General features: G+C 39.6%; 1 protein-coding gene across 2 annotated transcripts; it reads left to right on the forward strand.

Annotated features, from left to right (window-relative positions):
* The first annotated feature begins 2,273 nt into the window (after positions 1-2,273).
* On the forward strand, positions 2,274-25,235 carry LOC124125518 (beta-1,3-galactosyltransferase 1-like). Of its 2 annotated transcripts, XR_007222227.1 has the most exons (4): positions 2,274-2,460; positions 16,814-18,124; positions 21,933-24,991; positions 25,209-25,235. XR_007222227.1 is itself a non-coding variant. In XM_046488845.2 (3 exons), exon 2 carries the CDS (start codon positions 16,843-16,845, stop codon positions 18,103-18,105), a length of 1,263 nt encoding a protein of 420 aa, XP_046344801.1. In that variant the 5' UTR covers positions 2,274-2,460; positions 16,814-16,842; the 3' UTR covers positions 18,106-18,124; positions 21,933-25,232. The 2 variants fall into 2 exon arrangements, 1 of the variants encoding a protein (XP_046344801.1); XM_046488845.2 differs by having other exon boundaries at positions 21,933-25,232.
* Positions 25,236-27,074: the final 1,839 nt, after the last annotated feature.

The raw sequence follows: 27,074 nt of genomic DNA on the forward strand, positions 1-27,074 counted from the left end.
CACTCACACACCTCCATCCACTCTCACACCTCCATCCACTCACACACCTCCATCCACTCTCACACCTCCATCCACTCTCACACCTCCATCCACACACACACACCTCCATCCACACACAAACACCTCCATCCACACACACACACACACCTCCATTCACCCCCACACACCTCCATCCATCCACACTCACCTCCATCCACTCACACATCCTTCCATCCACTCACACACCTCCATCCACTCACTCACACACACACACACACGCACGCACGGAGGCACGCGTGCATAAAACCCCATGTACTCCGAGTGATCCTGCTACAACATTTAAACATATTAAAGTACTTAAATGACTGACGAAGTCTTAACTTTTCAGATATATCGTCGGATGATAGGTATTCGGACATCATACGTTTTCGGACGGCCATAGTTTTATCGCCGCGACTACTCCAGGGGTTGTTGCACCACACAAACATTGTAAATACTGGAGAGAAAAGATGATGGACAATTACATTGTTCCAAAGGGCGTACCAAAATCTGAATATAAAGTACAAGTTAAAAAGTACGGTGGCCCATAAGGGATATATGGAGTCTGTTTTTCAATATTTTGATGTTTCACTTACTTTTATCGTAACCTTTTGCAAATTAACACAATTTGTCATACAAATATGTGATAAATCATGTATAAAAACAACCGAAAACATGGAAAATGTACTTTCAAGTAGCTATTGAGTCGCTGAAATGTGAAGCGAAAATGTCAAAACTAGAATGGAAATGTCAAAAACCAAAAAGAAAATGTCAAAAACTAAAATGAAAATGTCAAAAACAAAAGCGAAAATGTCAAAAACGAAGTGAAAATACAGAAAACCATTTCCACCGCGGCGATAATATTTCCACTGCGGTGGAAATAGTTTTCTGTGGTTTCATTTTAGTTTTTGACATTTTCGCTTTTGTTTTTGACATTTTCGTTTTGGTTTTTGACATTTTAGTTTCACTTTTTAGCGATTCAATATCTTCTTTACACATGATATATCACATATTTGTAAGACAAATCGTGTTAATTTGCAAAAGGTAACGACAAAAGTAAGTGAAATATCAAAATATGGAAAAACAGACTCCATATATATGTCCCTTATGGGCCACCGTAAAAAAGTGAATTTCATTCTCAGTGCTATTACTTTTACTTAAATTTTAAAATGAGGGAGGGGTCACGAGTTACCAGTCCCTAAGGCCATCTCTCGGCACAAAGCAGTCAATAAACATCACCCACAACTACACGGTGTATTTAGGCCTATATCCATTCTATGGTGGTAAAAGTAAACCGGACATCGCACTAGATGAATAACCGAGGATGTGGACTACTGAACCAAGGATTTCGTCTGCACTAAAATGCCTAGCTGTCATATGAGCACTGGCCTCGTCGCATCACGTGTCAGAGAAGGGATGTTTCAGTTGGTCCGACTAATAGGCCTTATATCATGCTTGTAACGTAACTCCATCATGACGCAAACAAGTATAGGCCCGAGTCGTGCTTATTTTGCTAGGGAATATGCCTAATCCGTTTTGTCCACCCATAGAACAGCGATAAAAACTAACAGTTTTAGTCGACTAGTCCTTACAATGATAACATATAGTAAAACCCTTGAAACAGGCAAATTTCTACTAGTCCTCAGGATAGGCATACAGGACTAATGCCAATTTCTAACGCTGTAGTCCGCCCGGAGAGCGGAAGGTCCAGGGTTCGATCCCGGGCCGCGTCATACAAAAAGACGTTAAAAGATTGTACTTGTTGTTACCCTGTCTGGCGCTCGGCATTAGGGGCTAAAACAAGGACTGGTCGGCTCGGAGTCAGTATACTGTGTCTGAGTGGGGTATTCATGTTAAACTGCGGCATGGTATCTCAGTGAGCTAGCACTATCAATCGGCATCAGTCCGGACTAGTACAAGCAGCCACACACACACATACACGTGCATGCACGTCGCTATATAAGTGCAATAATCTTGGACGCGACGTAAACCCAATTTCACCTCACCTCACATCTAACGCTGTAAAGTGTTATTACGTAAATGGGGGATAATAGGCATATATAAGCTAATTCGGGTAATATCCAATATACTTGTATGACGTAATAAATCCCATATTCAGCTATAATCCTTCGTAATTCCTAACCGGGTTTTTTTCATTAACGGATAATAATAACCAGCTGCGACCAGCATCGGATTTTACATTCTCGTTTGACCTCAATCGTCCTTGACCTCGACACACACCTCCACACGGAATTGTGGGATTGATGTAAAGGTGACTGGATGTTTATGTGGCGTATTGTTATGTGGTCATAGTTGGATGCTGTAAAACAAAATGTGGATTCCTTTTACTGGCTGTGGATAACGCGAGAGTTATTCACAGCCAGACGAAGCTCATACCAACACGCCCCTAGATGACCAGTGATGATTTGGATTAACGACAGTGTAAGTAGGTCACGTTTGTGGTTTGCAAAATATCATATGGGTTTCTGTGAACTTCGAATTTCTTCTCTTGTGTTGTCATATGGACTATGGTTTGTTCACATTCCATTGCTTTTAATTTGAAGTAAATTTAAAAAAACGTTGAAAAACATAATTCCTCAATGACATCATTTCATAACTGAAAGCCCACCTGACAAATTGTGACTGTCGTAGCATAAGTCCAGGTTTAGACTGTCTTTGAACTTATAGGCGCCTAGCCTACTTTCTAGATTGCATTTTCCCCGGGCGCAACTTATGGCTCTAATTAGCTATGGCTTACACTTCATGAGTCTTGCCTGCCACTTTGACCCTTAGGGTCAGGGTAGGCTACACTAACTCTATCCTGCGACGATGAATTTCAAGCACCCCCAATGGTTATTCGGGTTAGGTATCCCCCCTTTCAGATGAAACACCTTCATGACCCTAAGGGGGTCAATCAAACAATCTTTATGATCCATAGGGTTAGCTGTGAATAAGGGTATGGCCAGCTGTTTTAACTGTTTCTATGCAGTTTTCTGACATCAGTTGTTGCACAGTGGAAGGCGACGACGTTCAAGTGTCTACCATTCGTCTTTTCTACTCCACTGGAAATTATACGATTAATGGGGAACTAAACATGATTCTCTTTCTATGACATGTGGGGAACTAAACGTGATTCCCTTTATATATGACATGTGGGGAACTAAACGTGATTCCCTTTATATGACATGTGGGGGACTAAACGTGATTCTCTTTATATGACATGTGGGGAACTAAACGTGATTCTCTTTTTATGAGATGTGGGGAACTAAACATGATTCCCTTTATATGACATGTGGGGGACTAAACGTGATTCCCTTTATATGACATGTGGGGAACTAAACGTGATTCCCTTTATATGACATGTGGGGAACTAAACGTGATTCTCTTTATATGACATGTGGGGAACTTAACGTGATTCCCTTTATATGACATGTGGGGAACTAAACGTGATTCCCTTTATATGACATGTGGGGGACTAAACGTGATTCCCTTTATATGACATGTGGGGAACTAAACGTGATTCTCTTTATATGACGTGTGGGGGACTAAACGTGATTCTCTTTATATGACGTGTGGGGAACTAAACGTGACTCTCTTCTTCATGAAAAATAAAGAAACTATGCAAGGTCCATGACCACGAATGCAGGAATGAATAATTGACTATAGGAGCAAGTACAAACTTTACGTTTCTAAAGGCCACGAATATTGTCCCATCTAGTTTATACCAAGACCACGAATATTGGTCCAACGATAACTAGTTCCTATAAAGACCACGAATATTGGTCAGCGACCGTAAAGTATGTCTTTCTCCAACGAACGAAAAGCCTGCACTGACGATTGCAATGCATCACGTGTCAGCATTCATTTTCTGCACGTGAAACGAATGTCACGATCTGATTTCCGCGAAGCATGTGGCGGAAAAGCCTGCACTGACGATTGCAATGCATCACTTGTCAGCATTCATTTTCTGCAAGTGAAACGAATGTCACGATCTGATTTCCGGGAAGCATTTGGCGTTTGTGCAAAATGTTCATGTTACATGAACCGAAACAATGTTTGTTTTGTTTTTATTATTTTTTCTCCACAACAACAGTAGTTTCATTAAAATATACATGTGCAAAAGTGAGAAATAATTTTAATTTTGTCAAAATGTCATTTCAACCTGTGTAGGATATTAACCCCCTGGATGCCACAGGGACATATATGTCCCTCCTCTACAACCCTCACTTTGAAGTCGAAAGAAATTCAAAATACACCACCCACACAAATACAGTTCACAGTTTTGAAAAAGGTGGGAAATTCCCTGTTCTATGATATCATCCACTGGCATTTTAGGCCAAGCGAAAGTACTGAAAATGACCTCTGAAAATTAGGTACCTCGTAAATATCGCCATTTTTTACACATGACTAAATCACCACTCACAGCCTTATTTACAGCATGTTTTGAGATCTAAATTTCGGATATTTACTCAGAGAAATGAATTCTTAAAAAAGCATATTAGTGATCAGGCGTATCTGTCTTTTATGAAATCACCAATGATCATTCCAAAACGTCTCCGATAACCCTAGAATCGTTTAGAATGTTTTGGAAAATACACAAACACGAACACCGAAGTGAACTTTCCGCCATATTGGATAGTGTTTACAGAATAACATTTCAGGTACACCGGTTATGAGACGCCTGTAACATCACATATATTTCAAACTTATCTGTGATACACACATCCTTGAATTCCTCATACATCTTAGAATCAAATGACCAATGGTTTTTGTCACCAATACAAAGTGGCTGGATGAAATCAAGCAAAATAAGTTAGGTGTGAAAACCAACGCTGTGCTCGAAAAACTGCACTTGTTTGAAATGTAAACAAAGCAAAATACAGTGTAGCATTTTCTCCTATTATGAACTATCCATTGGTCTATTTGTTCAAGATATTGGCTCAACATTTTCAGAATATGCATGGGAAGAGAATCGTAGGAAGAATTAGGGAATTTAAAATAGATACATTGCAATGATTTGATATTTTCAACAGAAATTGTCAAAGTTACCGTCCTGTGTGACGCCATGACTGACGCAAAATCACGCACAACGACAACAGTATTTATCAGAATTTCTGACTATTTCAGTTTGTTTCAATGAGAATTATAACAACAAATAACAATACATAGATTGTCGATGGTTTTTGATTACTTACATGTCACATTTATGTATATACGATCCCTGAATCAACGAAAGTTCCCTCGTAAAATCCCGCGTACTGTTGACAGTGAACACACCATTTTGTAAAAGTCGGTCACCGGTAGTGATGTCATACATCAACATTGTTGTACATATTTAGTAATTTCTTCGAGGTGAAGGTCCTTGAATGAGAGTGCACACAATCATTGTACCATGCTGTTTACAGTTTCAGTTATGATGTAGATTTTGCATATATTTTATACATTTTTTCACACAATTAATTTCACTTTGGATATTTGTCAATGTTCAATGTACATAAGAATTGATAGCTTTTTAGTGTCGAATACGATATTTCTATCCTTTGGACAAGTGTTACAAGATGAAGTGTAAATGTAACTGCAGCACATACATATTTCTTGGGATGTGTAATAGTCAATATTAAAAGTTCATTTAACCAATGTCCATGAATAGCCATTTCATTTTTATTTTATAACTAAAACTGAATATATTACAAAATGGATAATATTTTTCGTTAAAATATATTCACACATTTCTGAAAGAATTGTCTTGGTCTTTGAATTGTTTTTTATGTCGTTTGATACACAGAACAGTGGTATCTAATGATTCGCCAGATGCGTGTTAGTCACGAACAATTTACGAATTATTCCTCTCGTTTTGCATTATATAATCAATGGTTTTTTTCAATATTGTGATCACAGGATATTAAACTGTTTCAACTGTTTACTTTATTTCTCCAGGAATTGTAAAATGTATAAAAATAAAATCTATGCAAGGTACCCCGTTGGTTCAGCCTTATACGATTATCCTGATAATTCTATACCAATAGAGCTTTCTTCGCATCTTTTATTGTATAATTCCGAGACGAGATGAAGAGAAATAATAACATAGTAATGAACAAATATATGTCCAATATTGAATATAATTTTGGTTATTTTGAAATATTCTTTTGGTTATTTCATTACGTACATTGATGCCAAACAGGTACGTGTCTTGTCCAATTAAGATACACGATAAACTATCAAATTGTTTACATATTCAAGACATTATTTACTTGGTTTCTGAAAGCAGTCATTTTATGTTGTGTCGAAAAAGCGTCAAATTCCGTTTTACACATCGAGATTTTCCATACCATAAAGAAAATTAGGGGAGATATATATTAATCAAAATACCAGTGTCGTCTTTCTCCAACGTTATCAAAGACATAAAACCAGCCAGGGTTTATTTTATAACTAAACGTAAACAGTTTCTTTATCAATATTTCTGTTGGAATAGTTTGGTTCCTCGTGAACAAAACACCACGAAAATATATTATCCTTACCCACAGCTAATTCTCACCAAGTGACCTGAGTTACAATAAATTAGTGCTAAGCATAGCGGAGTTATGCCCCCTTGTCTTTGTACGTGTGTAACCTCTCTGTCGCCTTTTGACGCCATAGAGAAAAATCAGTTTTCGTCATTTACGGCGAGCTATTTTTGGCATTGAATGTATGTCATTATACATACGCATATAACTCAATTTGGTATGTAGTTATGTTGTTCTGATATTAGGCAGTATTTTGTTCGCTCACAGTTTACGTAAAGATTCTAAATAAATAAAAACGTCGCACAGTACTTTTATCGGTGTACGATAAAAAGCGGAGAATTTTACTGTTTTTCAACACAGAATAAATTCTCGGACAACACTTAGAAGTGTCTTTTTTTTAAACCGGTTTAATAATTGCAGTTAAATTTACACCGTCCAATAGGAAATTTGATATTCCCCACCTCTGCGTAATTTTATAGCCAGAGATAGATCCAATTCTCGCTCAAACCTTCACTTTTCCGATATCAAGAAAATGTGCGTCAGAAAGAAAACGGCATCCAGAGGGTTAAGTAAACCAATTGCAACTCAAATGTACATTCTTCCTCTGCTGCATTGCACGTGTATTGGTGGCCATTCGGTCAAAAAATACAAAGTTGAAATAAGGGACAAAAGTGTACTAAATGTTACTTATTAAGGTCAACATACAAAATAAACAGATGATGGTTAAAAAATAAGTAGTTGAAGTAAAGGTCAAAAGTATGCAATATAATAGTCAAATGTTACGAAACGAATCAAATTACAAGGATATGAGCACCCCTGGTCAGCAGAAATAGAAGAAGTGCAATAGACAGGCAAAGACACTAATTTATTTACGATGGTTTTATTACAGACAAGAATTACTGTTGTACTTCAATTTACATTTACAAAGTTTCTTTTCTTTTCCAAATTTCTATTATTATCCCGATCACTAAATGACTACTCTGTCTAACGATGTTGCCTATCCTAATCCTAATGCCAAACTGAATTACAATGACATGGTTGTCGACACGTGGCACACATGCATGCTTTTTTCATGCTTTTTAGATCTATTTCCGCGAAGTAAAGCAGTGTGTGCGCGAACTGCTTACACACAGGAACGACCTGTTCGGAAACATGGCATACTCACATCTGTGATGACAATTTCCTTATGTCCATATTTCCCCTCCTTGATAGAACGGAGTCTATCAACACAAAATAGTAACCAACTTTCCAGAATCGAAATAATATCCTCGATCACATCCACAAACGTATCGAAAAGTTCAACAAATAATGCACGGAATACATCCAATGTCACAATATATCCATTTTTATGAAACAGTATTCACATTTTTAGTTCACAGTACACCACCACAATATGTGCATATTACACACTCTTTTGGTCAAGGTTGTGTCACAAAATTGAATATCTCACATTGGATAGTTTCTCATGTTAAATCCATCAATTTCACACATTTTCATCTTTCGAATGTCACAATAGAATCCATAGAATCCTGTATTGTCTTGTTCAGTGACATCTGGTACTTTAGCAGCTAATGCTGTCCGTTTCAAGAGGGCACACATTCGTCACTGGTCTAGTAAGTACAGATTGACCAATCTGTATGTCAACCACTCTGGTGTAACCATCTTTCCCTGGATGAGTCTTGATAACTTTTCCCATGGGCCAATGTCCACGTGGAGTGTTTGGCGATATTACCAAAACGATGTCATTCACGTTGATGTCCGGTTGGTGAGTGAGCCACTTCCTTCTTCGGTTGAGGCTGGGTATCCACTCCTTCATCCATCGGCTCCAGAAGTGTCGTATTAGATCCTGTATCCGTCTCCAGCGTTTCCTTGGGTTAAAGGGTGTTGTATCCACTGATTCTGGAGCAAAAGAACCTCCAACCTGTCCATGGAGGAAGTGGTTCGGTGTCAGGGGTACATCATCCTGAGGATGTGACGTCTGATAGGTGAGTGGACGTGAATTGATCAAGGCTTCTGCTCCAATAAACGCTGTCATGAGCTCTTCATCATTTACGTCACTTTGACCTAATATAGCAGAGATAGCTTTCTTGGCTGCCTTGATCATGGTCTCGAACACACCTCCGAAATGGGGCGCACAGGGAGGATTAAACTTCCACTTGGTACCACGATTCGCTAATGTTCGTTTAACAGCATCATTGTCCAGACATGAGACCAGTTCTTTGAGCTCCTTTTTTGCTGCAACAAAGTTTGTCCCATTATCACACACAATGTCCTCTGGAAGTCCTCTGCGACTGGCCATGCGATAAAAGGCATTAAGAAATGAATTTGTGTCCATTCCATGTGCGATCTCAAGATGCACAGCTCTTGAAGCTAGACACGTGAAGAGGCAAAGATAGCGCTTCTGCCTTGCTTTTCCTCTCGCCTGTACTGTAAAGAAGGGTCCAGCAAAGTCAAGTCCAGCCTGTGTGAAAGCACGTAGAGAAGGTGTTAGTCTCATTTCTGGGAGAGGAGCCATGATCTGGTGCGCCACTTTTGCTTTCTGTTTTCGACATTGTGAACATACCCGCTCGCATTCTCGAATTTCCTCTCTACCAGAGAGGATCCAAAACTTCGCTGAGAGTGCCGCTAATGTCTGATTAGTTCCGGTAACATGCTGTCCTTCCTCATGATAAGATTTCACAATCAATCTTGTGATCCAGTTTCTGCGTGGCAAGATGATTGGAAACCTTGACTCTGGAGATAGATGCTCAGCATAAGCCAATCGTCCATCAGATCTCATCACTCCAGATTCATCCAACTTCGGTTGTAATCCCAAGAGTTTACTGTTGGTTGGCAATGGTTTTCTCTTCTCAAGGCAGGAGTATTCAGCTGGAAATTCTTCTCTCTGCATTTGTGCTATGATTTTGAACTGTGCAGTTTCAATTTCTTCTGCTGTTAGTTCCCCGGAGATCCTTTGATGATTTTGTGCAACACAGTTGTTCAAGAATCTGTATACCCAAGCTTGGATTCTTGCCAGTCTTTTCCAATCTGAGTATCTTGTAGCTTTTAGTCTCCATTCATCACATGATGATTTGTTCACTACCATTGTAATGATCTTGTTTTCTTTCAGAGTTTCATTTTCTAGCTTACATGTCTTTTTACTTTCTATTTCAGATAGTCTTTGGGGCCATTCACCTTCATCTCTAGTCAAGAAAGGGGGTCCTGACCACCAACTTTGATTATCAATCAACTTTGATGCAGCTATTCCTCTGGTCAACATATCTGCTGGATTTTTAGCAGTTGGTACATACCGCCATTGATATGGATTCGTAATCTCTTGAATTTCACTGACTCTGTTTGCAACAAAGGGTTTGAATGTTCGGCTATGGTTCTTTATCCATGACAACACATTTGAACTGTCTGTCCAAAATGTTACAATATCTATTGACACTTCCAATGCCTTTGTTATTGCAACAGATAATCTGAGTCCAGTAACAGCTGCCATTAATTCCATGCGTGGAATGCTAATGGCTTTCAGTGGTGCTACTCGTCCTTTTGCAGCAATTATGACACTCGAGATTTCATCATTCTGGTAAGCATTCACAGCATACACTACAGCACCATATGCATCCTCAGATGCATCTACAAAGCTGTGGAGTGTAGTTTCTTTGACCTCGTGACCACAGCGCAAACATCTTGGTACCTGGATAAGTGCAAGATCTTCCAGTTCCATGAACCACTGACATGCTTTCCTTTTCAGATTATTGTCTAGTTCTTCATCCCAATCTAACCCTGCTGTCCACATTTCTTGCAAAATGATCTTTGCCCTCACAGTAAAGGGTGCAAGAAATCCTAAAGGATCAAATAGCTTTGCTATTTGACGAAGAAAGATTCTTTTAGATATCGTGGAGTTCATTTCAGGTATGTGGGAAGTGAAAGTAAAGACATCTCTTTCAGCTATCCACATGAGACCGAGCGTCTTTGCTGAAGGTAAGTAGCTACTGTTCAACTGAACTTCTGACAATCTGTCTTCAACAGGTATCTGATTGAGTACTTGGTGGGAATTTGAAAGCCACTTTCTAGGGCGCATCCCAGCTCTACTCCAAAGATCTACCAACTGTCTATACAACTCAATAGCTGTATTGTCATCCTCCACAGAGTCCATGCTATCGTCCATATATGTTGCTTTTTGCACAGTTTCTGCTGCTAATGGGAGATCACCCTGATGCTTCTTGGCATTTTCCTGACTTACAAACTGTGCTAAGAAAGGAGATGCATTCACCCCAAATACCACTCGACTAAACTCATACTCTGTGGGTTGCTCATCTCGTTTCATGGACCTCCATAAGAATCTGTGATAGGGCCGATCATCGGGAGAGATTTTGACCTGTAGGTACATCTCGGCAATATCACTCATCAGTGCTACTGGGTTGCGTCTAAATCGTAACAATACATCAAAAAGTTCCCTCTGCAGTTTGGGACCTTGGTGGATAACTTCATTCAAAGAAATACCCTTGTATTTGGCTGAGGCATCAAATACAATTCTCACTTTTGTTGTGAGACGATCCAAACGTACAACCGGGAAATGAGGCAAATACCACTTTCCTGTATTTGTCATTTCTTCAGTAGGTACTTTCCTGATATATCCGTTTGTGTGATACTGTGAAATGACAGTATCATATGCAGCAGCTATAGTCTCATCCTTTTCTAATTTCTTCTCTGTACTCTCAAGACGACTTAGAGCCATCTGATAGTTATCTGATGGTAAGGCATGTACCTCTTTCTTCCATGGTATGCCTATTTGATAGTGACCATCCTCATACGTCAAGGCATCTTTCACCCTGTTGTATACATTCTTGTCTTCAGGGCTTATGTTTTCAGTCTCTTTAGACTGGAATTTCTCAACTTCCCAAAACCTATGCAACAACATATTCAAATCTTGATCATCAGCATTTGAATGAGAGGAGAATGTACTAGAAAAGTGAGTCTGATTATCAGAGCCTGTCCCTGCAATGTTCCCTATACAAGTCCAGCCAAGGGGCGTTAACCGTGCAAGAGGTTCACCTGGATTCCCACGTACCTCTGAGTAGGAATAGTGAAGTTCTGAATTATCCATGCCTATCAGGACATCGACAATAGGAGGGGATGCAATTTTAGAAAAGTCTATATCTTGCAGATGTGTCCATAGTTTGCCATATTTCTGCCAGTCAACAACCTGCAAATCACCTGTAACCTTAGTTGTTGTGAAAGCAGAAATATTAACATCAACCTCACCACCTTTACTTTCCAGTCCAAATTCTACTGGCATTGTTTCAAATGTGGCTTTCTCATCATTCAACACATTCACAGTGACTTGTTTAGTTTTACCTTGCAGTCCTAGCTCTGCAGCAACGTCTGCATTAATATAGGACCTTGTGCTGGCGTCATCTAGCAAAGCATTAACAGTAACTCTGCGATTCCCATGTTTGAGGATTACTGGCACTGTTCTAAGCCCAATGAATGAAGATTTTGAAGCAACGTTCGATGCCATGTTAGTTGCATGTGATCGTTCTGCTTGTTCTTTTGAACTATTGTCTGTATGTTCTATTTTGTTTAATGGAACTGAAGCTTTTTCAACATCAGCAGTTGAATCAACCCTATCCCTATCCACATGTAGCAGCCTGTTATGGTTGCTTCTGCATCCATTCATGCCACATAATCTTGTTCGCCAACAGTGTTTACCACGATGGTTGCTTCCTAAGCAACGAAAGCAAAGATTTAACTCCTTTGCTTTGTTCCATCTGTCCTGCACTTTTAAAGCTGTGAACTTTCTACAATTCCAAACATCATGTGGCTCTTTGCATACTATGCACAAACTCTTTACTCCAGCATAATGCCCACCAGGTTTCTGGTTACTGTCATGCCCAAGGAATGTACGAGGAGTTCTTTTATGTTCAGATTTTAATGACTTATCACAGACACCATGAATGGTTTCAGCTGCAATTGTTTGAAATTCTGCTTCTTGGAGCACCCATTCTCTCAGAGTTTCAACTGACTCTTGTCTTTGTCTATCAAATACCCAACGTTGATACTCTGTAACCATGGCTTCAGTCATCTTTTTTAGCAACTTCATATAAAGAAGACCATTTCCTAATTCTTCTACTCTGTCAGATTCACGGAGGTTAACTACAGCAACATCCAGCATGTCAGCAAATCTATCTAAATCTTTTGCATGACCTGGGCAAATGGGTTTGAAATTGTCTAACTCTTCAAGATGTAAAGCAATCTGGCGCCTCATGCCACCAAACTTCCTCTCTAATCTCTCAAGAGCTACTTGATAAGCAACTGCATTATGCCCCAAATCCCTAATCACTCTAAGAGCTTCACCTGCTAAATACTGCCGCAATTGCAATAGCTTGTATTCTGGTGTTGCTGGTGAGTTATCAATACATGCAATGAATGCTGCCTTCCAGCTCTGATAAGACCTGACATCACCTGCAAACACTGGAATAGAAACTCTCTGCAGCTACTTCCACATGTCATGTCCAATCGCGCTTTTGTCTGGTTTATTCGAAAGAGAACTGGGTTCAACATGTGACCTACCAACCGTGAACATGTCCTTTGGTTGACCTAATTCATGTTCACTTCTTACAAAAGTCTTTATGGACTCATTCTGAGCCTGTTCAACGTCCTTCCCTTTTTCTCCGGGACATTCTTGTTTCTGACTTTTACCGTGTTCTTGTTTCTGGTTGAACAACATTGACATCCCTGTTCGTAAACTTAGTACAGAGCTAGCATCTGATCTACAGTCTAAGTACTGTTGAGCATGTTGCTGTGCACTTTCAGTCTCATCTTCAAGTCTAGTTATTTCAATGCTAAGTTTTTTAGAATTTGCTACATCATTGTTTTTGGAGTATTCTTCAGACAACATCAGCATTACTTCCATTGCTTGTTCTTGGACAATGCACAACTGATCCATCTGATCTCGAACAGACCTTCGAGTTGGGACATCCTTACCTTCTGTCATATTGTAGAGTTTATTTTTCGCCTTCGTAAATGCAGTCTTTGCACTGGCTTTTTGTTTTTTGAGTTTTAACAAAACCTCTTCCACAGCTGGCTTTGACTCATTACTTTTACCAAAGTCCGACATTATAGTTTCAGATTTTAACATAAGCACAGTGTCTGAGGTTGCTTTTTGAGGTTCAGCCATTTTCTTCCTTACACTATTCCTGTTTGGTAGTATGAACCTAAGTCTTATAAACACATTTGTTTCTAACAACTAACTCACCTGTCTCGCACTGGAACTATTCCTGCATCCAAACTAATCTAACTTGCACCAATAACACCATGATCCACTAACAGGCAGTAACCATGAGTAACAACGAATTAACCACGCTCTGCTACCATTTTTGGTCAGCAGAAATAGAAGAAGTGCAATAGACAGGCAAAGACACTAATTTATTTACGATGGTTTTATTACAGACAAGAATTACTGTTGTACTTCAATTTACATTTACAAAGTTTCTTTTCTTTTCCAAATTTCTATTATTATCCCGATCACTAAATGACTACTCTGTCTAACGATGTTGCCTATCCTAATCCTAATGCCAAACTGAATTACAATGACATGGTTGTCGACACGTGGCACACATGCATGCTTTTTTCATGCTTTTTAGATCTATTTCCGCGAAGTAAAGCAGTGTGTGCGCGAACTGCTTACACACAGGAACGACCTGTTCGGAAACATGGCATACTCACATCTGTGATGACAATGTCCTTATGTCCAACCCCCCATCCCCCAGACACAAGGACAGCTGTCACAAGCGTGCAATGTCTGACCCTTTCCCCATGTTGAAGCAGATTGAAAAAAACTTACCTTGTACTAACTTACCTTTTGTTGAAAAAAACAAAACAACATTGCAAACATAAGACATTAATAAAACATATATCCCTGTGTTATGGGTTTCAGAGGCTGAAGAAACATTCATAGTTTTCTTACTAATCACATGAACAACTGTAAAACATCTCATTTACTTGAAAGCTAAAAGACAACTTTATCTTAAAAAGAAGCGGTCATCAGAGTACTTACAATATCTGTGTGACGCCACACCCAATGTTATAGTGCAAATATTCGTGATAGAAAACACATGATGTCCGAAAACCTATGATGTCCGAGGGCTGTCGGGTAGCCTAGTGGTTAAAGCGTTCGCTCGTCACGCCGAAGACCCGGGTTCGATTCCCGACATGGGTACAATGTGTGAAGCCCATTTCTGGTGACCCCCGCCGTGATATTGCTGGAATATTGCTAAAAGCGGCGTAAAACCATACTCACTCACTCACTCACTATGATGTCCGAAAACCTATGATCCAACAATAATAGTATTGTGTCATGAATAATAATAAAGGCATATATGATGCTGAAAGCTCTGATCAAAAACAGGACAATCTGCAATTGTTGTCCTGAACCACGATAATATTTTTTGGAGTATTTCTTTTAAATCTTTAATTACATCTTTATGCGGAAGATGATTTTTCCTAAGACTACTGTTTTAAAAAAACATGATTTTCCATGTTTCCGCAGAGATTTCACATCCATGAAATTAGCTGGGACTGCCAGTAGCCCTTGTTATGTCATCTATTTATTATGAAGTATTTGATGTATCATCAGTAGACATGGTAGAGGACGTAACATGTAAATGAAACATGTCCCTCGTACAACTGACTACCAGGGGTCACTTGTATGCCTGTCAATGGACTACATATTTATTTCTGCATGTAGCACGGATCCATGAAGATCCGAGTTAGGATAGGCCTTTAGCAACCCATGCTTGTCATAAGAAGTCAGTGGGCTTGGGTGGTCAGGCTCGCTGACTTAGTTGATATGTCACATTGTATCCCAACTGCATGGATCGATGATGATGATTGTCAATCATTGTCATTGTCATTATCATTAACAATCACTGGATTGTATGGTCCAGACTTGATTAGACACAGATAGCCTTCAATATAGATGGAATATTGCTGAGTGCAGTGTTAACAACAAAGAAACAAATCATGTAACAAAGAAAAGTGTTATTTATCAAAATAATAAGACAAAATTAGGTGCAGTTATTGATAATTATACCAATTATCGAATCACATTGAAAAAAAATGGAAACATAAAAAAATAAACCTTTAACATGTTCAAACGAGAGAATTGTGAGAAATTAGAGCTTGATTAGCTGATAATGTACAGTGAATTTCTCCTGTACACATATTTTTCAGAATTGTAAATGGATTTAACAACATATGTGTCATTATTCAGGCATATACATGCACACATGATCATGACATCTGCAAATTTTGCACAGGTTTTTAATCTAATGATTTGATCAGCATTGATGTGTCATGAACAAAATTTAAGCTAGCATAGCGCCCTTAATGAGACTCATGCTAGTAACTTGATGCTTCACACAGTGTATGACATTATGTACCTCAAGAATAAAAGCACACGTAACTTTGAAGTGATTAATTTCCATCTTGCACCTATACTTTGGAATATATTTGGATAATTAATATCTAAGAACATTATTTTAAGTGTATACTCACCATGTTTCAACTTCATATCTGGTCCCTCCATGAAAAGATCCAGGTTAGAATTGGTCTTCAGGTGGTCATGGTCACTAACTTGGTTGGTGCTAATCACTGTATCCCAACTGCTTAGATTGATGCTCATGATGTCAATCACTGGAATGTCTGGTCATGGTCTGAAGTGTCGTGTTCATTCATGTTCTCCCAACTTCTAATATAAATGCCTATCAAAAACTTTGGTTAAATAGTTTACAACATGTTTGAACTTTGTACATATTGTAAGTAAGTTGGTGAGGTAGAGGAGCAAGGAGTCTCAGGGGCTATAGCCAAGTAAAATATCATTTTCTGTAACAACTGCTGGCAGTTAGAGCAAGACAAAATTGGTATTTGACATCTCGTAAGATTGCTTGTTAACACTGTAAAACCAATTTTGCCCATTTAGAATGATGTTTAGATCATGTAGATATCTTATATGAATAGGATGTTACTGGGCCATTGCAGCTGAAACTTGGAATGCTTGTTCCTCCTTATTTTCCTGTTTTCCGTTTTCCATTGTTTGTTTAACCATTACAAATAATGACAACAAACAGGCATGTTGTGAGAGTGAATTAAATGGGGATCTGGTTGTCAACGTGTGGCAACAAATATTGTTGCTCATACTATCAATCACTGGAATTCCTAGTGCAGGCTGCCATGATATAGATGCATTTTTTTCTGTTCTGCTTACCAGATGATGTTAAAAGATTACTACTATGTTATTTCAGATACTAGCTGAGCCCTAGATGTTGCCAGCATGGTCCTGGAAGGGGCGCGAGAGTGGTACCATAACTTTGTGAAGAAGGTGGATGAGAGGTCCAGCTCACAAGTCCTCATCCAAGTGGTTGTTTTGAATGCAATGAAGCCTCGTCGCCTGTCTGCACGGGTTATTTTGCAGGCCAGTGTTTACACAGTTATAATCATTGTGCTTGCCTTTATTCTGCTGTACACGTTTCTTCTTACCTATGTGGACAGACATTTGAAGATGACTCAGGCTCAGGCTCATCTGCCACTAGAGATTCCTCAGAAAAATACTCATAACAATCATAGAGTGAAATTTCAGTCCAAATCCTCAGGAAACTATAGACTACATAATATGGAAGAAGGTGGTGGGAATGAAAATACTCTTCATTTCCATACAGGTAGTATCTCTCACAGAAAAGTGTTGTGGAATTCAACAAATTACTACGATGTGTTCAGTACCCGTCCACAGTGTCACAGGAACACATCACTATTGACAATCATCATCACATCATCACCAGATCACTTGGACCAGAGGAGTCAGATTCGCCAGACATGGTGTAATGCATCAGCAACCAGACATCAGAAGGGGGCATGGCAGTGTGTGTTTCTGATCGGCCAGACATCCCTCTCTTACATTGATTCTGCAGTAGAAGAAGAGGCTGACAACTTCCAGGACATTCTCAGGGGAACATATGTAGATTCATATCGCAATTTGACATTGAAGGTACTTCATGGACTGAACTGGGTTAGCCAGTTATGTCCTACACAGTACACACTAAAGACAGATGATGACTGTTTTGTTAACACACTGCAGATGTATAACTTCCTTCTGCATAGTAATACTATCAAAACAAACCTGTATGTAGGCAATGTTTTTCATAAACTCGAAAAGAGGAAGGTGGTACGGAGCCTAAGCAGCAAGTGGTCCGTTGCCAAGTCTGACTATGCTCCAGACCATTATCCCCCTTATGCCAGTGGGACAGGGTATGTGTTCACTCAGGATGTGGTGGACAAAATTGTTGTGGAGAGTCAGTACATCAAAGCCATTCCTAATGAGGATGCTTACATAGGTATTGTGGTTAATTCGTTGGGCGTGAAACCTACATCAAGCTTCCGTTTTACTCTGTTCAGTGAAGGACTGAGATTGTGTAACTACCTGTATGTATTGGTGGTGCACCGTGTGCAGCCAGAGCAGCAGCACATGTTGCATGCTGGCATGATGCAGGCCCCACAGGCATGTCGGGGGGACACCGGGGATCTTCACTCATGGTCATGACATACAATAAAGTGCAAGGGTAAGTACTAACTCCCTGTCCCTGCAACACCATTCTAACAAATATGGCAATCTGAATTCTACATTTATTATTATATATCTGCTCTCTAAGAAATTAGTAACATGATTAGGGCTTTCAACATGTTCAACACAAGTTGCAGTCTTTTCAACCATGTTTTTCAATGTATTGTTTGCAAACACTTTGTCTTGTAAATCTTTTTGTTACTGTGCTCATATGTTCATTGTATACATACTGACAACCTGGTAATGGACATACTGACTACCTGGTAATTGATATACAACCTGGTAATGGGCATACTGACGACCTGGTAATGGACATGCTAACTACCTGGTAATAGACATGCTAACTACCTGGTAATGAATATACTACCTGGTAATGGATAAACTGACTACCTGGTAATGGACATGCTAACTACCTGGTAATGGGCATACTGATGACCTGGTAATGAATATACTACCTGGTAATGGACATACTATCGACCTGGTAATGGGCATACTGACGACCTGGTAATGGACATGCTAATTACCTGGTAATAGACATGCTAACTACCTGGTAATGAAAATACTACCTGGTAATGGACATACTGACTACCTAGAAATGGACATGCTAACTATCGGGTAATGGACATGCTAACTACCTGGTTATTGGCATACTAACTACCTGGTAATGGATATACTACCTGGTAATGGACATACTATCGACCTGGTAATGGGCATACTGACGACCTGGTAATGGACATGCTAATTACCTGGTAATAGACATGCTAACTACCTGGTAATGAAAATACTACCTGGTAATGGACATACTGACTACCTGGTAATGGACATGCTAACTACCTGGTAATGAATATACTACCTGGTAATGGACATACTGACTACCTGGTAATGGACATACTGACTACCTGGTAATGGACATGGTAACTACCTGGTAATGGACATGCTAACTATCAGGTAATGGACATGCTAACTACCTGGTAATGAATATACTACCTGGTAATGGACATACTGACTACCTGGTAATGGACATACTGACTACCTGGTAATGGACATGCTAACTACCTGGTAATGAATATACTACCTGGTAATGGACATACTAACTACCGGGTAATGGACATACTGACTACCTAGTAATGGACATGCTAACTATCGGGTAATGGACATGCTAACTACCTGGTTATTGGCATACTAACTACCTGGTAATGAATATACTACCTGGTAATGGACATACTGACTACCTGGTAATGGACATGCTAACTACCTGGTAAAGAATATACTACCTGGTAATGGACATACTGACGACCTGGTAATGGACATACTGACTACCTGGTAATGGATATACTACCTGGTAATGGACATACTGACTACCTAGTAATGGACATACTGACTACCTGGTAATGGACGTGCTAACTACCTGGTAATGGACATGCTAACTATCAGGTAATGGACATGCTAACTCCCTGGTAATGAATATACTACCTGGTAAAGGACATACTGACTACCTGGTAATGGACATACTGACTACCTAATAATGGACATGCTAACTACCTGGTAATGAATATACTACCTGGTAATGGACATACTAACTACCGGGTAATGGACATACTGACTACCTAGTAATGGACATGCTAACTATCGGGTAATGGACATGCTAACTACCTGGTTATTGGCATACTAACTACCTGGTAATGGATATACTACCTGGTAATGGACATACTATCGACCTGGTAATGGGCATACTGACGACCTGGTAATGGACATTCTGACTTCCTGGTAATGGGCATACTACCTGGTAATGGACATACTGACGACCTAGTAATGGGCATACTACCTGGGAATGGACATACTGACTACCTGGTAATGGGCATACTGACTACGTGGTAATGGGCATACTATTGACCTGGTAATGGATATACTACCTGGTAATGGATAATCTACCTGGTAATGGATATACTACCTGGTAATGGGCATACTAACTACCTGGTCATGGATATACTAACTACCTGGTAATGGATATACTACCTGGTAATGGATATACTAACTACCTGGTAATGGATATACTAACTACCTGGTAATGGATATACTACCTGGTAATGGACATACTGACTACCTAGTAATGGACATGCTAACTACCGGGTAATGGACATGCTAACTACCTGATAATGGATATACTACCTGGTAATGGACATACTAACTCCCTGGAAATGGACATACTATCGACCTGGTTATGGATAACTATCGACCTGGTAATGGATATACTACCTGGTAATGGACATACTAGCTACCTGGAAATGGACATACTATCGACCTGGTAATGGATAACTATCGACCTGGTAATGGATATACTACCTGGTAATGGATATACTACCTGGTAATGGACATACTAACTACCTGGTAATGGATATACTACCTGGTAATGGACATACTGACTACCTGGTAATGGACATACTGACTACCTAGTAATGGACATACTGACTACCTGGTAATGGGCATACTAACTACCTGGTAATGGATATACTACCTGGTAATGGACATTCCGACTACCTGGTAATGGGCATACTACCTGGTAATGGACATGCTAACTACCTGGTAATGGGCATACTACCTGGTAATGGACATTCTGACTACCTGGTAATGGACATACTGACTACCTGGTAATGGATATACTACCTGGTAATGGACATACTATCGACCTGGTAATGGGCATACTGACGACCTGGTAATGGACATACTAACTACCTGGTAATGGACATACTATCGACCTGGTAATGGACATACTATCGACCTGGTAATGGATATACTACCTGGTAATGGATATACTACCTGGTAATGGGCATACTAACTACCTGGTAATGGATATACTACCTGGTAATGGACATACTGACTACCTAGTAATGGACATGGTGACTACCTAGTAATGGACATGGTGACTACCTAGTAATGGACAGACTGACTACCTGGTAATGGGCATACTAACTACCTGGTAATGGATATACTACCTGGTAATGGACATACTATCGACCTAGTAATGAGCATACTGACTACCTTGTAATGGACATACTACCTTATAATGGACATTCTGACTACCTGGTAATGGGCATACTACCTTGTAATGGACATTCTGACTACCTGGTAATGGGCATACTACCTGGTAATGGACATTCTGACTACCTGGTAATGGACATTCTGACTACCTGGTAATGGACATACTGACTACCTGGTAATGGACATTCTGACTACCTGGTACTGGACATTCTGACTACCTGGTAATGGACATACTGACTACCTGGTAATGGACATACTGACTACCTGGTAATGGACATACTGACTACCTGGTAATGGACATTCTGACTACTTGGTAATGGGCATACTACCTGGTAATGGACATACTGACTACCTGGTAATGGACATTCTGACTACCTGTTAATGGACATTTTACCTGGGAATGGACATTCTGTCTACCTGGTAATGGGCATACTACCTGGGAATGGACATTCTGACTACTTGGTAATGGGCATACTATCTGGGAATGGACATTCTGACTACCTGGTAATGGGCATACTACCTGGGAATGGACATTCTGACTACCTGGTAATGGACATTCTACCTGGGAATGGACATTCTGTCTACCTGGTAATGGGCATACTACCTGGGAATGGACATTCTGACTACTTGGTAATGGGCATACTATCTGGGAATGGACATTCTGACTACTTGGTAATGGGCATACTACCTGGGAATGGACATACTGACTACCTGGTAATGGACATGCTGACTACTTGTACATGTAATGGTTTTTGTTTTTGTTCCAGGATATTTTGCAGAAGGAAGAGTGTTTCGCCTTATACCCGGCATGCTGTTGTTAAGTCTGTGTGATGGTGGCAGCAGTTCTAAAACTCAAAGCCAACATTTGTATTTGCATTATATTATTGGTTTTGTTTACCTCCAGTTTCTATCAATTCTTCATAAAGACAGATTTGCCAAGGCTGAAGTAGTGTCTCTGACTAAAGTTGAAGTCCATAAATATCATTTGTTGATACCATTGTTTGTTTTAAGCAATTTAGTTGTTGAACTTAAAGAAACGTCTTTAGAAATATGTTTGTGAAACATTTTCACACTGAATAATGTCTGACATGTTTTGACATCACTATCTAATCACTAATCACTGCTTACAGTATTTATTACATAATGGTAGCAGGGATGATTCTATCATGGAGCCTTGTGCTTTTAGCCCCTAAATTTGAAAAAAGGCCCACATTTTTCAATACAATAAGCATTTCAACATTGTGCTGTATGCATGGTATGGGCATGTGTGGGTGTACCCTTGGAATATTTGAAATGTTCACATAAAAGGCCCATGTCAGAAAATTGTAAGAGTTAACCCTGTGGTAGGGTATACATTTATTTTGTTAGGTATACAAAGTTTTGTTCATATGTAAAACAAGTTTAGATTTGAACATGCAGATGTATAACCTCATTTGTGTATATGGTTGTTGCTCTAGCACAACGCCAATTGCACATATCCCAATGCAAGTGTATATGTTTGAAAATGCAATGTATGAAATGCAGTTTTTGAGTTTTCTTTTAATATTTCCCATATTTGTCTAGTTCTTTGAAACTATTGGATCGATGTTTTTAGTTTGTTAAAAATGATGTTGCGTTTGAAATGTCTGGATGGGATGAAGTGCCATGAGATTTCTCGTGTGAGATATTGCTGCTGCATGTGCTTGTGTGGTACACCGGTCATGAAGGTGGTGCCATGATTAGTGCATTCTACTTACGACATTCCTCATACTGCCTGAAATGTCCTCTGTATTCATACAGCATTTACTTTAGGAAACATTGTTATGTTGGCCAGCCATTGTTTCATACTGAAGATAGTCAAGGGGTGTACAGGAATTATTTCACAGTCTGTGGGCATACAACAGACACATGTTGTGGGAATTTACTAATTATTAGATTTAGTTCTATTGCCAGTGCTAAGCATGATCGTGTTTCAAATTAAGTCTTAACATGTTTAAGGCCAAGTGAACATGATCATGAAAATGAAAATAATTCAGTGAAGGGTTTGAAAAAAGTTCAAATAAATAGAATGTCTAACTGGCAATAATATGTGGCACCGCTTGCTGTGAGTGGCTGTCGCAGACTGGTCCACGATCATCACTCTCTTTTATCCATGCTACTTCACAAGTTACATTCAGAAATTGTGTAACAAAACTTCTTGAAATGAAACATAAAACATTTAAATTAATCTGGCTTGATCAAGTTCCTGAAGGACAAAGATAAATGTCAAATTGATAGTATGAGAATGCTGGTTATTTTGGTTATAATACCTGTAGATTAACAGACAGTGGAGACATGTAGGACAGCAATGTCCAAGTGTTTTGGTCACTTGAAGCGATCTTAGCGCTGCAATAGTGTAACTCCCATTGTTGAATACAGACTTACGAAAGTTGCTTTGTGTAGGTAGTAGGCACAGATAGGTACTTGTGCAGGATAGGTATCGTGTTTCTTCATGTTTGCATACCCCTACTGCTACCTAGCACTTGCTTCTGATGTCCAAACAGTCTTCACTTCTATTTCATTTGGGTTGATACAACATACACATAAGCATGTTAAGTTAACTTTGTGTTTTGATTTTTTAGTAAGTGAAGTTGAGAGTTTAAGCAACATATAGAAAAACTCAAAACAACTTAATGTTATTTCGCTGAAATACGTGTACCCGGTAAATAAGGAATGTTGATTATGAGAAGCAGTTATTGGTGTTTCTGTACTCTACATTATAATTACTGATATGTTTTGGGTGACAATGTCAAATGCTGCAATGGCAAGCAATTACAACCCTTAGAAAGTATATAGACATGTACACACATGGTTTAGTCTTTGGCAGTTCCTCCAGCCTGTTGCTGTAGTGCACGAATTGGCCACAGACATGGTGAATAACACAACTCATTTATTTTATGTGTTTTGAACACTTATGAAGTTGTTCTTTTCGTTAAAGCTGGTTAGTGTTCATGTTTTGTCAACAGATTTGGTGACAAGAAAAATATTGTCACAAAGGTTATTTACAACTTTTATGCTTTTGTGTGTTGCACTCAACATTCATGGACTTCGTGTCATGATTTTTGTGATCAACATTGATCAGTGACATCAGTTACACTCTTAATCACGACTTACTGCAAGAGATTTGTATGCAGTAAAACTTTAGAACATTTGTGTGTTTGGGCAGACTTTTCTCTGTACAGCTGTACAATAGGCATGTGTTTGCTGTGATAGGCGATTGTGGTACAATGGTTGTTAATGGCAGTATAAACATGCAATTATGGTATATGAGAATTAATTGTAAAATCTGTGGTTGTGAGAATTTTGATCGGTGAACATTTCAGATTCTGAAGGTTGTAATTTAGCATATTGGAGTCAAATTTAATCAATAGTTTTGTTGTATTATAGTGAGTGAGTGAGGTTAAACGCAGCTTTTGGCAATATTCCAGCAATATCACGACGGTGGACACCAGAAATGGACTTCACACATTGTACCCATGTCGGGAATTGAACCCGGGTCTTCGGCGTGACGAGCGAACACTTCAACCACTAAACTACCCGACCGCCCTTGTATTATGGAATGGTACTGATCTAAGTTGGACGTGGATGGGTCTTGAAGGTGAATCTCATAGAGTTTGTGTGAGCGTGCATGCGTGTGTGCGTGCGTTGGTGCATGCGTGTGTGCGTGCGTTGGTGCATGCGATGAAGATGAAGATGAATCGCCCAGAGTCTTTTTGTATGAGAAGAAATTATAGCTGAATCTCTTAGAGTTTGTGTGTATAGGTATTGAAGGTGAATCTCGTAGAGTCTGTATGTGTGGATACTGAAGGTAACTATAGTCTGTCTGTATGTGTGGATACTGAAGGTAACTATAGTCTGTCTGTATGTGTGAATACTGAAGGTAACTATAGTCTGTCTGTGTGGGTGGATACTGAAGGTAACTATAGTCTGTCTGTATGTGTGGATACTGAAGGTAACTAGAGTCTGTCTGTATGTGTGGATATTGAAGGTGACTAGAGTCTGTCTGTATGTGTGGATACTGAAAGGTAACTAGAGTCTGTCTGTGTGGGTGGATATTGAAGGTGACTATAATCTGTCTGTGTGGGTGGATATTGAAGGTACGTGTAACTAGAGTCTGTCTGTATGTGTGGATATTGAAGGTGACTAGAGTCTGTCTGTATGTGTGGATACTGAAGGTAACTTTAGTCTGTCTGTGTGGGTGGATACTGAAGGTAACTATAGTCTGTCTGTATGTGTGGATACTGAAGGTGACTAGAGTCTGTCTGTGTGGGTGGATACTGAAGGTAACTATAGTCTGTCTGTATGTGTGGATACTGAAGGTAACTAGAGTCTGTCTGTATGTGTGGATATTGAAGGTAACTAGAGTCTGTTTGTGTGGGTGGATATTGAAGGTAACTAGAGTCTGTTTGTGTGGGTGGATATTGAAGGTAACTAGAGTCTGTTTGTGTGGGTGGATATTGAAGGTAACTAGAGTCTTTCTGTGTGGGTGGATATTGAAGGTAACTAGAGTCTGTTTGTGTGGGTGGATATTGAAGGTAACTAGAGTCTGTCTGTATGTGTGGATATTGAAGGTAACTAGAGTCTGTTTGTGTGGGTGGATATTGAAGGTAACTAGAGTCTGTTTGTGTGGGTGGATATTGAAGGTAACTAGAGTCTGTTTGTGTGGGTGGATATTGAAGGTAACTAGAGTCTTTCTGTGTGGGTGGATATTGAAGGTAACTAGAGTCTGTTTGTGTGGGTGGATATTGAAGGTAACTAGAGTCTGTTTGTGTGTGTGGATATTGAAGGTGACTATAATCTGTCTGTGTGGGTGGATATTGAAGGTGACTATAGTCTGTCTGTGTGGGTGGATATTGAAGGTAACTAGAGTCTTTCTGTGTGGGTGGATATTGAAGGTAACTAGAGTCTGTCTGTGTGGGTGGATATTGAAGGTACGTGTAACTAGAGTCTGTCTGTGTGGGTGGATATTGAAGGTGACTTTAATCTGTCTGTGTGGGTGGATATTGAAGGTACGTGTAACTATAATCTGTCTGTGTGGGTGGATATTGAAGGTGACTATAGTCTGTTTGTGTGGGTGGATATTGAAGGTACGTGTAACTAGAGTCTGTCTGTGTGGGTGGATATTGAAGGTAACTAGAGTCTGTCTGTGTGGGTGGATATTGAAGGTGACTATTATCTGTTTGTGTGGGTGGATATTGAAGGTAACTAGAGTCTGTCTGTGTGGGTGGATATTGAAGGTAACTATAATCTGTCTGTGTGGGTGGATATTGAAGGTACTTGTAACTAGAGTCTGTCTGTGTGGGTGGATATTGAAGGTGACTATAGTCTGTCTGTGTGGGTGGATATTGAAGGTGACTATAATCTGTCTGTGTGGGTGGATATTGAAGGTACCTGTAACTTGAATCTGTCTGTGTGGGTGGATATTGAAGGTGACTATAGTCTGTTTTTGTGGGTGGATATTGAAGGTACGTGTAACTAGAGTCTGTCTGTGTGGGTGGATATTGAAGGTAACTAGAGTCTGTCTGTGTGGTTGGATATTGAAGGTGACTATAATCTGTCTGTGTGGGTGGATATTGAAGGTAACTAGAGTCTGTCTGTGTGGGTGGATATTGAAGGTAACTATAATCTGTCTGTGTGGGTGGATATTGAAGGTACGTGTAACTAGAGTCTGTCTGTGTGGATGGATATTGAAGGTGACTATAGTCTGTCTGTGTGGGTGGATATTGAAGGTGACTATAATCTGTCTTTGTGGGTGGATATTGAAGGTACGTGTAACTAGAGTCTGTCTGTGTGGGTGGATATTGAAGGTGACTATAATCTGTCTGTGTGGGTGGATATTGAAGGTACGTGTAACTAGAGTCTGTCTGTGTGGGTGGATATTGAAGGTGACT

This window comes from Haliotis rufescens, unplaced genomic scaffold (genome assembly GCF_023055435.1).
Source record: "Haliotis rufescens isolate VD_foot unplaced genomic scaffold, xgHalRufe1.0.p SCAF_2, whole genome shotgun sequence".
Lineage (NCBI taxonomy): Eukaryota > Metazoa > Mollusca > Gastropoda > Lepetellida > Haliotidae > Haliotis > Haliotis rufescens.